This window comes from Fukomys damarensis, unplaced genomic scaffold, assembly GCF_012274545.1.
Source record: "Fukomys damarensis isolate Sample0158 unplaced genomic scaffold, DMR_v1.0_HiC HiC_scaffold_9, whole genome shotgun sequence".
NCBI classification, from domain to species: domain Eukaryota; kingdom Metazoa; phylum Chordata; class Mammalia; order Rodentia; family Bathyergidae; genus Fukomys; species Fukomys damarensis.
The window spans coordinates 13046477-13061282 of record NW_022900921.1 but is presented as its reverse complement, the minus strand read 5'-3'; the positions used below and the strand labels follow the sequence as shown (position 1 = coordinate 13061282).

Here is a 14806-nt window from a genome sequence, read left to right as displayed (position 1 = left end):
TTTTTTTTTTTGGTTTTTTGAGACGGTCTCACTATGTAGTTGAGACTGACCTGGAACTCACTATGTACCCCAGGCTGGTCTCGAACTCACAGCAATCCTCCTGCCTCAGCCTCCCCAGTGCTAAGATTACAGGCATGAGCCACCACGCCCGGCTCACCAACTCAATTCTTTCCATGATTCTGGTGACAAACTGCTCGCCATGAACTGTTTCTCCTTTGTGATGTCTGTCTGCTATGCCAACCCTACCTTGGAGTCAGCTGACTATTGATGAAACCTCTACGAATTGTGAACTAAATAAACCCTTTCCCCTTTACCTTTGGTTGTAGGGTACACTTTTCTCAGCAATGAGAGAAAAGTGACGAAGACATTCAGTGCCCAAGGCAATCTGTGAACTCCATTGCTTGGATGGCCCCACCCCTACGGCACTGCCTGTGATTGTAGCTCCCATGGCTTCTTTCTCTCGGGCCAACTCTGCTCCCTCCTTGCAGTTTTCCTCAGATGATCCACATTCCTGGTTTCTTCAAACTTCTGGGTTCTCTACTGTGCCTTCACACTCACAACTTCACACAATGCCCTATCAGGGGCACTCTGCCCGGCCTCCAGGCCTGCTTCTGAAATCTGGTGGAAGCCTTCCTCATCCCGTAACTCTTGCGTTCTGCATGTGCCTAACACCAGCACCAAGTGGCACCAGGTTTGCCACCGACTGGAGCAGTAGCCAGGCTTCCCTTTTGGCTATAGAGTCCAAGCACCTACAGACCAAATCTGGAGGAATAACCTCCCTAGGCTGCTGCCATTCTGGAACATCGCGCTCTAGGGCTCTATGCAAAGCAAAGTCTATCACCTTTGCAACTCTGAGGCTGCAAGTGCTGGAGTCCTACTGGTTCCTGTTATGTCCTCAGGCCATCTTTTCTGTTGTGTCCTCCTGAAATACTTGGGTTTTTTCAACAACCAATGTCTCCTCTATTATATCTGTGTAGGCACAATTTTACTGAAGCCTCCTTTCTGGTCAAATTCACAGTATTTTAAATAATTTTGCTGGGCTCTTTGCTTTTGATTCTCAACATGGATCTGGCTAAAAGCCCCTAACAGTAGCCATGCCACCACCTCAACATTACTCGGCCTTGAAATTTCTTCTACAAGATTAATTAGTCCACCCCCTTTAACCTCAGTCCCTTAGCCTGAGGCAAAGTCTCTGGACAGGAGCAAAACGCAGACACTTTGTGCCAAGCACACACTCTTCCCAGCAGAAACCTCTCATGTCTGGTCTTTACTGGCAGGATTTGTATCTGTCTTCTGGTCTTCTTATCTCTGACCAGAATCTTCCATTAAAGAACAACCTAAGGTGTCAGAGCTCTGCCTTTTCTGCTGGCATATCCAAACCTTTTCCAACTCTCCACCTTCCCATAGGCCAGTCAAAAAGTCTCCTAAACCACACGGTCAGGGGCAGTCACAGCAATAACCTCACTTCTCTGGCTCCAAATTCTGTCCTACTTACTTTTCTTGTTGTGGGGCAAAATACTCAGCACCCACAGTTAAGGGAGAAAAGTTTTATTTGGCTCACAGTTTGTCTGTTTCAGTCCATAATCAGCTGGCTCCAAGGCAGGGTGGCACGGCAGAGGGGCCTCACAGAGAAGAAACAGTTTATGGTGGGCAGAAGGTAGCAAAGCAAGCAAGTGGGCAAGACAAGCCTCTTTCTGTCCCTCACACTGTAACCAGGGGATTGGTGTGGTGCGAAACCAATCAGTGTACTGATTTAGTAATCACCCACCCTTATTCCTAGCACCCTTAACCGTAACACTGTACCATGAATCAATCACACAGACTAGATTCAGCCACCTCTGAAAAATCCCCACCTATAGCCTATAACTGCATAAGGCTTTGGGGGACATCTAGACACAAGCCATAACAAGCCATTATGTTTTGGTAATAACATATAAATATCTCATTGTAGCACATAATTAGCATATATGCTGCTTTACGAATTAATAAAAAAGTGGTGATAAAAGTCAAAGTTTAGCTAGGTGTGATGGGACATGCCTGCAATTCCAGAACTCTGGGAAGCCAAGGCAGGAGGATCACAAATTAAAATCTAGTCTGGACAACTTAGTAGTTCAGCAAAACCGTGACTCAATATAAAAAATAAGTAAAAGGGCCAGAGATGTAGCTCAGTGTGAAGGCCTTGGATTCAGTTTCCAGCACTGCAACATAAGTGAATAAATAAGCATAAATATGAAGTTAATTTTAAATGGGGGGAGGAATCAACAATGTTTAGATAATTTACACCTGAGGTAAAAATAAGTATGAGCTTCTGAAGCAGAAAGACTGTCAATGCCAAGGACAAGAATGACAGGCACTTTCATCAAGGTCAGGCTTAGGATGTGCTCAGCTGGAACTGCGCAGCACATATGATGACAGGACCGAGGCCTGGTGCCTGAATGAGGGAAAGGATGGGCAGAAACCAGAGCAAATGTCCCGTCTATAATGCTACGAATCGCACGGACCCGATCTCTGTAACTACAGTGGATATGATTTCCCCGAGCAATGGTGAAAGGCAGTTCCTATCACTCCAGAGGGTCATGGGGACACCCACGGCTCTCAGAATGCCTGTTAAATAGCACAGTCATGGCGCACTTGTGGCCACCACTTCAAAGACCCAGCTCCCACATATTTTGCTAAAGGTTAAATGTGGAATTTAGTTGTGTCCCACAGGATTATTTAATATTCACTATCAGAGAAGAAGAAAAAACATTTAAAAAAATATAGGTCTTACCATACAAGCTTCTCTTGCTTGGTGTACTGATGGATCCTTCTCTAATACAGTCTTATAGTCTTCCAGGGCTTCATCTAGTTTGTCTGTTTTCTCGTACAACTCCGCTCTCCTCAATATTGCTCTGATGTAGCTGGGGTTCAACTGAATTGCTGCAAAAAGAGAAGAAATAACAATTTCACAAAAAGAAGACGCCCATGAATCTTGGGATGTATCAAGTTCATTCATCAACCACCTTCCAAAGGTCAAAGCCTGTGCCTGCCATTGCACTTTTCTCTGTACAGGGCAAAGTAAAGACTTTAAGATCTGTGGGTCAGACAGAACCTCTTCTCTAAACAATGACAAATACAGACCATTTGTCACCATGCAGGGGGCTCTGTTTCAATAAAATGTTACACTTCTGGACACTGCAATTTGAGTTTCAAGTAACTTTTTTTTTGGAGACAGGGTCTTGCCATGTAGTCCAGGCTGGCCCAGAACTCACTGTGTGGCCCAGGCTGGCCTTGAATTCCTGGAGATCTTCCTACCTCAGCATCCCAACTGCTGGGTTTGCAGGTGTTAACCACCACGCCTGGCTCAAATAATTTTCACATATCATAAAATACTATTTTTCTTTGGGGTTAATCTAGACTTTAAAAATGTAAAAATCATTCCTTGTTGGTAGACTATAAAAATAGGTGGCAGGATGGATTTGGCTTATGGTTTAATTTGCCAAACTCTGGGCTACATTCCAAGTCCTGCTTTTTGTTGACTTATCTTTTACCCAGTTCAGAATGGGCCAGACACTGAGATTAAGTGCACAGCAGATTAATGAGACAGAAAAGTGTGTGGAGCTGAAGGAAACCATCTGGTGGCACAGTCCTACCATTCTCTTTTCTAGGATGCAACTACCAAGGTTATATTTTTAGTTCACCTCTTACAGTTCCTTCACACTATTGCTTTGGTACCTTTTGGTCAGGGTGCAAAAGACCTTTTCTTCTACTCAGAAATAATTTCCCTGGGCCGGGGATTTAGCTCAGTCATTCTGCCGCCTACCTTGCAAGCGCAGGGACCCAAGATCGAACTCTTGACACGAAACAAACAAACCGGAAAAAAAAAAAAAACAAAGAAAAGAAAAGAAAGAAAAAATTGCCCTAATAATCTTTTTGTTTTCCTTTCTTTCCCCCTCTTTATTTTGAGATAAGTCTCTCGCTATGTAGCCCAGGTTGGCCTCAAACTCACAGCAATTCTCCTGCTCCAGCCTCCCAAGTATTGGGATTATAGGTATGTAGCACCAGGCCTAACTACCTCTGCTGGGTTTTGATTACACATACTGTACTTCTTCTATTCTTTCTAAACTGTTTCTTTTTCTATGAGGTAGCAACGACCTGGCTCTAAAACATCCTTGTCTCTTTATATAATATTCCCTTAATTTTCTTTTAGTCATGCTTTTAGCCAACAATTATTAGTAGTTAATCTATGTATCTAATTAGTATGTCAGGAGTATTGTGGTAAAGAAGATGAAGTCCTTGTTGTAATAGCTTTCTTCTATTTTAGTTACAGTGAGAGCAGGCTGCCACACAGGTCAATGATCTCACACAGTGAGAGTGCTGTGGGCAAAGTGATGTACATGTAAATGAAGACAGTGCTCAGAGAATATGAAATAGGAGTAGGAGGGAGGCCAACCCTTTGAAAGGTGCCAGCAATACATGCATGTCCTGAGGCCAAATGTATGTTAGATAAAAGTCCTTTGTCACTGTGGACAGGTCAGAACAGGTACAGTAAAGACATTCTAAATGTTAATCTGATGAAACTAGAAAATGGTACTTTTATTTCACTTTTAAAAAGACTGGCAAGGCTGGGATTTAGCTCAGTACTTCCACCACCTGCCTCGAAAGCGAAGGTCCTGAGTTCTATCCGCAGTACCAAAAAACAAAACAAAACAAAACAAAAGAAAACCGGTAAATTCACAATGTTAATACTGATAATGTAAGAAAAAAATTTCCAAAACACTGGCTGCAGAGGGGTAGATACGTTTGATATACTAAATTGGGAAAACTAGGGATTACTGCATCAGATGGTGGATCATATAAGTCATCTGCCCTTGAGTTGTGCACAAAAACAGCATATATACATTCCAAGTTTCCAGCACTAAAAGATGTGAAAAACCAATAAAAAGTAACCAAAGAAAAACACCAAGGAAGCATTAAATCAGCATAACAGATACTAAGAGAGTCATGAATTATCTGATAAACTAGTTAAATTCCCGCCTAATAAAATCCAAACTCAGTAAAATAATCAATTTCTGATCTGAGATGCTCATATTTGTATGATACAAAGGTTAAAAGGGTTTAAAGGTCATAGAAACTCTTTAGGTCACAGAAATGGAAAGCAACACTTCTATCAAGCAAAAGCAAGGATATTATATTTCACATGTAAGAGACTATGTGTCATTCACATGTCAGATTATTGTTCAATATTTTTTTTTCCCTTGCGTTTACTGCTATATTTTAGGTATACAGTACAGTTACATTCATTATTGGGATCTTGTACCTTTAACTGTTCAGTATCTTGATGTGAGTGGTAGTTTTACTGTTGTAAACTGATACAGACACATATACTTTAAAATATATTTGAAATTAGTGCATTTCATGTACTTAAAATTCATTGAGAAATTTTTTAAAGAGAATAGATGTAGGAAAAAAAGAAAAAAGATAGCTTTGAATTGTTCTTCACATATTCACTAAAGCAGTAGAAAATGGCTGAACCATCCATTCAAAAGTATGCTTACTGGGCCAGGGATTTAGCTCAGTGGTTCTGCCACTTGCCTTGCAAGTGCAAAGACCCGAGTTCAATCCCTGGTACAAAACAAACAAACAAACAAACAAACAAACGTATGCTTACTGTAAGACACTGTATGGTCATCTGAAAATGCTGAACTATAAAGCCCCAGAGGAAGGATACAGAAGTTCTTATGCACCTCTGACCAAAAGCCCCTGTTATCTGTGTAGCTGAAGTAACAGTCATGAATGTTAACAAGTAGAAGGAAAAAAAAAGTTGTACCTTTGCTGCAGTCACCAATGGCCATCTCCTTCTTATCCTAAAAGGAACACAAACATTAATAATACTACCCCAAATTTATCTTAGTGGCTCAAGTGCCCACTGACATGATCATTAACAATTGCTCATGGAAAAAAAAATTGCTCATGGAAATACAGAATGCTTTTTAAAGAAATCACATGAAAATATGCATTAAATCCAAAATCAATGACTCTGACCTAATATCCGCCTGGTAACAAATATTCTAGTAGCTTCTTTTCCTTGAAGACTGTTCTGAGTTATTCCTTTTTTGCTAAATCCCTGGCCTGACTTACTAGATTTTTAAAGACTTGTTACATTAGAATGTGGGCAATGAGAAAACTATGTGGTCAATAAACAGAGCAACTGATAAATGAAGAAATGGATTAGTTACCATCCTCTCTGGCTACTTGTTACATCACACATAATGTGGACTTTTCCAAAAAGCATATACATAGATGGTCCACCTACAGCCAGTACAGTTTGTCCTTTAGTCTCAGTTATCACTATCAACTTATCCACCGATGAGACAAAAATGTTAACAATTCACCAAATGAAATCTCTCCCTAACTGAACTTGCTGAGTGTAGAAACACAGCACGGTAGCAGGGACACTGAATGTCAGAAGAACTGGAACCTGGCCCAGCTCTGGCACTGCCTACTGCTTACAGCTAGACTCGATGCTACATGTTATGCTCTAAAACATTGGTTTATACAAATTAGAAGTTTTCTACATTATATAAAAATTAGTTCAAATAAATGTTCAATACTCCCATAAATTTATTATAGCAAATACTAAATATTTTCCAGAATATTTGTTTTTTTTTCTTTTATTGAGTTTATTGGTAATTCAATTGGTAATTTTAATTGGTAATTTTAAATTGAGTTTATTGAGTATTTTAGGCATACAATGCAATTACATTTATTATTGCGATCTTGTACCTTTACATGATAGGTGTTGGTTCTCATTTTTTCCCCCTTGTCCCTGCCCTCCCTTCACCCCCTCCTCCTCTCCCCATTTACAAACACTATATTTCCATTTTGTCATATTTTTTTCTTTTCCCTTATTACCTTTCCCCTACCTTTCCCTACACCATTAACCCTTTTCTTCCTATTTTACATGGTTAATTATTTCATTAGGATCTTATGTACTATTATAGCTTTTCACACCAGAGAAACTATTTGGTATTTACACATGTGTGACTTATTTATTTCACTTAGGAGGATATCCTCAAAACGTATCATACTATGAATGACTCTAATTTCTCATTCTTTATGGCTGAGTAGTATTCCATTTTACAGAAAAACCACATCTTCTTTATCCAATTTCCAAATGATGGGCAAATGGGCTGTTTCCAAGTTTTAGCTATTACAAACTACGCCAACTATAAACATAGGTGCGCATATATCACTGTGATATGATTCCTTTAATTCTTTTGAAAAGATACCCAGCAGAGGGATGGCTGGGTCAAATGGAACCTCTGGTCCCAGCTCTTTGAGGTATCTCCATATTGATTCCCACAGTGGCTGCACCTGTCTGCACTCCCACCAACAAGGGAGAAGGGTTCCTTTCTCCCCACAACTCCGCCAACATTTGTTATTGGTTGATTTCTTGATAGCAGCCATTCTTTGCGGGGTGAGGTGGAATCTCAGTGTTGTTTTCATCTGCGTCTCTTGAATGACCAGTGATGTGGAACATTTTTTCATATATTTACTTGCTGCTTTGACTTCTCTGTCTGAGAAATGTCTGTTCATTTCAGATGCCCATTTTTGAACTGGGTCTTTATTTTGGGGGAGCTGAATGTTTTGAGTTCTTTATATTTTCCAGAATATTTTTAGAGCAACGTCATAAAATTCTGTTTCAAGATTCAATCAAAAACAGTTCTGGTGCTGAGGATTTAGCTCAGTGGTTCCAGCGCCTGCCTCCCAAGCACAAGGGCCTGAGTTCTAATCCTAGTTAAAAAAAAAAGATAAAAAACCAACCAACAAACAAAACAAAACAAAAAACAGTTCTGTTTTCAGGATGGTGAGGGACTACTTATTAAGTTCAAGATATCTATTAGGGCTTTGGAAAAGTTCTGGAACTAGACAATAGTGACGGTTGCCTAATACTGTGAAGTTTTGTTTTGTTTTGTTTTTGGTACTGGGCATCAAACTTGGGACCTTGTGTTTGTGAGGCAGGCGGTGGAACCACTGAGCTAAATTCCTGGCTCATGTTTTTTACTGCTTCTCATGGATTTTTCTACGTCTGTGATACAAAGTTAGTTACACTTATCTTGGTGAACTGGGGCATTTACACGTAGTCTCACTATACTGTCCAGGCTGGCCTTGAACTTGTGATCTTCCTTCCTCAGCCTCTTCAGTGCTGGGGATACATGGATGCATCAACAGGCCCAGTTCTGCGAAGGTGTTTAATGCCATTGAATTGTGTGCCTTAAAATGGTTAAAATGGTCAATTTTATGTTTTATGTATTTTACCATAAAAAACAAACCCCAAAATTTTCCAGGGTCATTTGTATTCCAATGTTCACCATACCAATTAATATATTAAAAGCACTAAGAGATGAAGAATTTATACAACTTTGACCTAGAGTTAAAACTGTGCTCTAACTTGGGCTTGCTTTTTCTGTCCTCATATAAAATACAGGGCATTCAGTCAGGGATGTCGAGTGTGCTAATCTATCTTTCTGAAACTGTACTTAAGTAGTTCACTCATCATTTTCTTGGAAAATACAGAACATGCTCCTTTAATTTTATCAAGGTACTAATCTTGGTATCTTTCTAGTCTGTTAAGATCTTTAAGTATCAAAAGTGCAACTTAAAAACCCAAAACTCACTCTAACCAATCTTTTGCATAGGAAACAATAACATAGCAATGCCCTTTTGAATTCTCAAGTTCATAGACAAAAGACAACCAAAACGGTATGTTTTCTTGACTCAGAACTAGCTGAGGCATTGTGAACTCACTAAACTCATGAGGAAGAGGCAAGAAGATGGCCAAGTTCAACGCCAACCTGGGCTGCAGAGTGACACCCCGACTGAAAAAAATATCAGAACAAGTCTGTAATGATAGGCCAAGCCTGGAAGTATCACTGACTTAGGCTACTGTGGAAATAAAGAATCCCCAACCCCCAGGAACCAAGTGGATGCTGTGCGTTTCCTCTGACAATGAAAGTGCCCTCAGTCACACTTTATAGCATCAGTGTCCAGTCTGGCAATGTGGTGAGACACAGGAGCAGAGGCAAAAATATTACAAGTTTTAAGCTATGTATAAAAACTGTTGAGTGGGACCAGGGATTTAGCTCAGTGGTTCAGTGGCCTGCCTTGCAAGCGCAAGGACCCGGAGTTCAATCCCTGGTACCAAAAAAACCCAAAACAAACAAACAAAAAACAACAACAACAACAAAAAACTGTTGAGATTAAATTCTGATCACTGTTACGATTACATTAGTTAATTGATTAAAATTTTTTGTTTTGTTTTTGAGACAAGGTCTTGCTATGTATGTAGTTCAGGCTGGCTTTGAACTCATGGAGATTCTCCTGCCTCAGCATCTTAAATGCTAGGATTACAGCGTGTGCCACCATACTTGGACCAGATTTTTCACATTAAAAAAAATTTATTTTTGCAGTGCTGAGAATTAAACCCAACGCCTTGCGGATGGGCTCAACCACTGAGCCACATCCCCATCCCCTTTTAAAATTTTGAGACAGTGTCCCATACACGTCCAGGCCAGCCTCCCATTTACAATCCTCCTGCATCAAATTTCCAAGCCACTGGGATAGTAGGCACGCACCGTTGCCACCATGCCTGGCACAGATACAATTTATTTATTTGGTACCAGGGATAGAACTCAGGACCTTGTGCTTTTGAGGCAGGCGATGGAACCACTGAACTAAATCCCCGGCCCGCAAATACAATTTAAAATAAACTTAAATAATTATTTTATTTTTCCTAATACAAAATGTTGGTCTGTAAATTCCATAAAATTATTTCTTCTTTCTTGCACATCAAACATTCCAAAAATAGTCTACCTTAGAGACTAAAGCCAATTTAAGTTCCAGACAAAAACAAAACCTTTTTGTACATCCAAACATTCAAGCACACATTCTCCTCCCCACCAGAGGGTCTTTAAAACAAAAAAACCTGGGTTACCCAAACTGAGTTTGGTGGAAGCACTTGAGAATTTCAGGCACAATCAAAAAGTGATGGTAAATACCTGATCTAAAAACACAAACCAGAAAAACCCCACTTTCACCTATCTTGAGCCAGCTTTGTGACTGCTTACATGTATGCCAGCTAGATAATCTACCCACTGCAGAACAGGTGACTCCAGAGGTCGGCAGTAGTAGCTACACAAATGGCAGCGTTGTCTTTCAAATTACTCATTTAAATATAGCTAAACTAATTAAACTGACTAGAGAAGAAATTCAGACCCACTGTCAACACATTTCATTATTAGTACCAACACCGTATAAACAAACGCATTTCTACTTTTACCTAAGCTACATTCACCCTCTGCCACTTCTCAATTTCTTGGAAATGCAAAGAGCAACTTTCCCTGACACCTACTCTGCATTTAAGAGGGTTTTTCATTCTAATTACTGGATATTTCTGTCAGTGTTTGGATTTTCACAGAAAAAGCAGTCTTAGGACTAAGTATCTTTAACTCTAGAGTTTTATCAGTATTTCCCTGTGACGGTGAGTCTTCATCTAGAATTCCAGAGGTCTAAAGTATGCAGCACTTGGCTTCATGCTTCCATAACTTGCTCTCATTCAGTGGAAACTTATCAGCCTTCCTTCCATGCAAGTATTCACTCAAGTACTTTAATACAAGGAGGGTTAAGAGTAGTCCAAAATATTCCACTCTCCTTGCAGCCTTTATATCAAGGAAATACAGATACAGGAAAAGAAAAACAAACTTTAAGCCCTAAGGCTGGTTTTTGGAAAGAGACTACCCTACGAAACACTGCAAGGTCATGTGCCTTTTTTTTTTTTGTTTTTTTTTTTTTTTGAGACAGGGTCTCATTATGAGTTGAGACTGACCTGGAACTCACTATGTAGCCCAGGCTGGTATCGATCTCACAGAGATCCTCCTGCCTCAGCCTCCCAAGTGCTGGGATTACAGGCATGCACCACCACCCGCAGCAAGATCATGTGCTTTTTAAAAAGAAAAGGTCCAAGATTCACACCTGTTTCATCCTTGCAGCCGCTCTATTTGAAAACAGAACAGATCTCTCCTTCTGGAAGCATGATGGGCACATATGAAGGGCTCGGCTGTAGGAACTTTCAGCTTCTACATAATCTAACGATAAGGGAGAGCAAGCAGTCAAGATTTTATTTCTGACACTGTGTTCCACAGAATCTCAGAATGCATAACTTTCCATTCTCAAGACAAAAGGTTTCAAACCCTTTCTTCCTTTTCCCTCTCCACAGAAACAATATTTCTTTGTGTGGTCTTACAGGGCATGTGAGAAACAATGGCTGAATGTGCTGCTGGCAGAGAGGACACGATACAGGAGTAGCCCACTCCAGAGCAGAGATGGCAAACCTCTCAGGGCTTTCAATGATAACAAAAGCTGGCTGCGGAACGCGTGCCACAGGTTCACCACCACTGCTCTAGATGTTCAGCTTTCGTGTGGGTTAGAAGATAAGAAAGGGATTTTCAAAGGGGTTAAGGAACTGGACAGGTGAAAGAAGCTACAGTGTGGGATCCATGACTCATGCATAAAGAAAAAAAAACAATTCTAGCCGGGCATGGTGGCACACGCCTGTAATCCCAGCACTCGGGAGGCTGAGGCAGGAGGATCGCTGTTAAGTTCAAGACCAACCTGGGCTACATAGTGAGTTCCAGGTCAATCTCAACTACATAGCGAGACCCTGTCTCAAACAAACAAACAAACAAACAAACAAACAAACAAAAATTCTAGGGACAGGGGTGTAGCTCAGTGGCAAATCACTTGTCTGGTGCATGCAAGGCCCTACCTTCAAGACCCAGGGGTGGAGGGGGGAAAAACCCTATGTATATATTTTCATTACAACTATTACACTTTAAAACTGTACCCATGAAACACTTGTACAGATACATTGTGGAGGTGAAATACCTAAAAAGTAACACCTAAAGATCTTAAAAGAGAAAATACACAATCATTGATATATTATTATATATACAATTATACTCTGGATACTAAGAAAATATTGTTTCTTCACTCCTTTCTTGGGCTTAAAACATTTAACACTAATGTGCCATTAGAACCATTAGTTCTGTTAGAAAAAAAAAGAAGTGAAGACTGCCAAATCAGGATACGAGGAAAAAAAAATGTAAACCTAAAAATAACTGGGGGAAAATGTTAATACTCCTAAGATTTCTAAAGCACATCCACTTTGAGATGTAACAGAAGGCTGTTATAAGATCAATACAGTAGTTTCTCTAAATTATTGTAATGCACTCCAACCTACTGCTAAGTAAATGCAGGAAATGCAGTTAAGGCATCTGTTACATCTGGATGTCATTTCTCCCTCCACAGTTTTACTTTCAGGAGCTCCAGTCTTCAGTATGAGACACTTGGAAGTGGAACCTTTAAGATGCAGCCCTCAGGTCACTGGAGGAGCCATCCTGGAATGGGAACACGGGTCCCCTGCAGTGACTTCTCAGAACAGCAGGTTGTTCTAATAACTGCAGCCTTACCCTGGGGTCTCTCTCTGGCTTCCTATTTTGAAAGATAGTCAGTTCTTGCACAGATTCTCTCCATCTACCATGGGGCACTTACCTGAGGACTACAATGTTCCTTGCATTTTCACACTCCCAAACTGTGAGCTAAATAAACTCTTCTCTTTATAAAATTAGCCTGCCTCAAGTATTTTGTTATAACAACTAAGAGCTTTAACACTACCAAAGGGGGGAAAATCATATTGAAGAACAACCAAGAACAAGTACTTTCCTAGTCTGCAGTGGCTGGGCCCATTTTCACAGCACTGCAGCACTTGAGAAATGGGGACTCTTCTTTTACAGTGACACAGTAAGGTTAATGTTTTCCAAGGCAGTAGCAAAGAGTTTTACCCCTGATTTGCGGACTGATAAAGGAAGAAATAAAATAAAACAACTAGGCTTGTGCCACAGAGACATATGGTAACCGAGTACCACCAGGTGAGAATGATTTGGAGCTGGTAAAAAGACAAAATTCCAGCTATCAAGGCAACAGTGTACTGGGAAGAGCTCAAGTTTGCTAGTTGTTTCCAAATGTTCTTTGCTATGTTTTCACAGACTTTAAAACAATATAAGAATCAAGACAACCACACATGAGCACTAAAAGTTATCTTACCCCCTTTCTTAAATTGTTCATTTCCTTCTTCCTTTAGTCTAGTGCTCTCTTCTCTTTTTTTCTGAAAGAGATCAGAGAATTACATACATTTATACCTTAGCACTCAACTTCTTTGAAACTCTTAAAATTTGGTAACTGTATTTTGACACAAAAACTTGTCCTCATATTCATCATTTGGTACTTGACATACAAGCTATAACTCGACGGTACTGATTGCCTACTTTCTCACTACCCTTTCCAGTCAAAATAGTTTGGTACTTGGTGATTCTGGTATTCATGGCACTCCCCAGAACCAATTGACAGCAAGTGCTGAGGCACCTCTGTAATTCCTTATAATATCCCCCCTTTTTTTTTTTTTGGTATCAGGGATCAAACTCAAGACCTTGGGCTTGCAAGGCAGGCGGCGGTACCACTGAGCTAAATCCCCGGGCCCTCCTTATAATATTCTAAGTGAACAAAAAGTAAGTTTTCTTTACATACAAGTCTCCTTGCTTGCCTCCAAGCACAAGGTCTTCAGTTCAGTATCTGGTACCAACAAAACAACAAAAATAATACATACAAGTCTCCTTATCATGGGCAGCAAGTTAACTATGTAGAACTGGGTGAGTCTTATCTAAATCTGAAACAGTGATAGAGAAAACACATGACCATCCAGCTCATCATGAATTTTATTCCTTTTTTTTTAAAAAAAATTGGGTACTGAACTCAGGACCTTGTACTTGTGAGGCAGGTTCTGGAACCACTGAGCTAAAACCCTAGTTCCAATTTTCTTTTTTTCCCCCCGAGTAAGTTTATTCGTACATTTAAAGCAAACAATACAGTTAAATTTATCATTGGGATCTTGTACTTTTACATGACGTGTCTTGGTTCTTATTTTTTCCCCATACCCCAGCCCACCCTTCACCCACTCCACCCTTCCCTATCTACAAAGACTTTGTTTCCATTTTTCAATTTTTTCAATTTTTTTCTTTTCTCGTATTTCCTTTCCCCTCCCCTTCCCACTTCCTCTTTAGCCATTTTCTTCCTATTTCATACTATCAATTGTATCATTTGAACCTTATTTACACTTTGTTTTTCACACCAGAGAAACTATTCAGTATTTACTCATGTGTCTGATTTATTTCACTTAAGAGTATAGCCTCAATGTGCATCCATTTAGCTATAAATGTCTCTAGTCTCATTCGTTATGGCTGAGTAGTACTCCATTTTACAAACCACATCTTTATCCAGGCTCCAGCTGATGGGCATTTGGACTGTTTCTAAATTTTAGCTATTACTAACTGTGCCGCTATAAACATGGGTGTGAATATATCATTGTGGTATGATTGTTTTAATTCTTTTGGGAAGATACAGCAGAGGGATGCCTGGATCAAATGAGACCTCTAATCCTAGTTCTTTGAGGTATCTCCATATTTACTTCCATGTGGTTGCACCAGTCTGCACTCCCACCAACAATGGAGAAGGGTTCCTTTCTCCCCGAAGCCCCACCAGCATTTGTTATTGGTTGATTTCTTGATAGCAGCCACTCTTTCTGGGGTGAGGTAGAATCTTAGTGTTGTTTTCATCTATATCTCTCAAATGACCAGTGATGTGGAACATTTTTTCATGTGTTTACTTGCTGCTTTTACTTGTTTGTCTGAGAACTCAATTTTACTCTTGATGT

The 14806-nt window shown here is 40.1% G+C and overlaps 1 protein-coding gene across 4 annotated transcripts in view; it reads right to left on the bottom strand.

Annotated features, from left to right (window-relative positions):
• Ttc1 (tetratricopeptide repeat domain 1) overlaps positions 1 to 14806 on the bottom strand; it is a 47617-nt gene that overhangs the window by 8026 nt on the left and 24785 nt on the right. For all 4 annotated transcript variants that reach the window (XM_010622264.3, XM_010622261.3, XM_010622263.3 and 1 more), the window contains exons 3-6: positions 13144 to 13204; positions 11014 to 11126; positions 5810 to 5846; positions 2771 to 2919 (exon numbers count right to left, since the gene is read on the bottom strand). In XM_010622264.3, coding sequence (XP_010620566.1) covers positions 2771 to 2919; positions 5810 to 5846; positions 11014 to 11126; positions 13144 to 13204 — 360 coding nt within the window. The remainder of the gene's footprint in view (positions 1 to 2770; positions 2920 to 5809; positions 5847 to 11013; positions 11127 to 13143; positions 13205 to 14806) is intronic.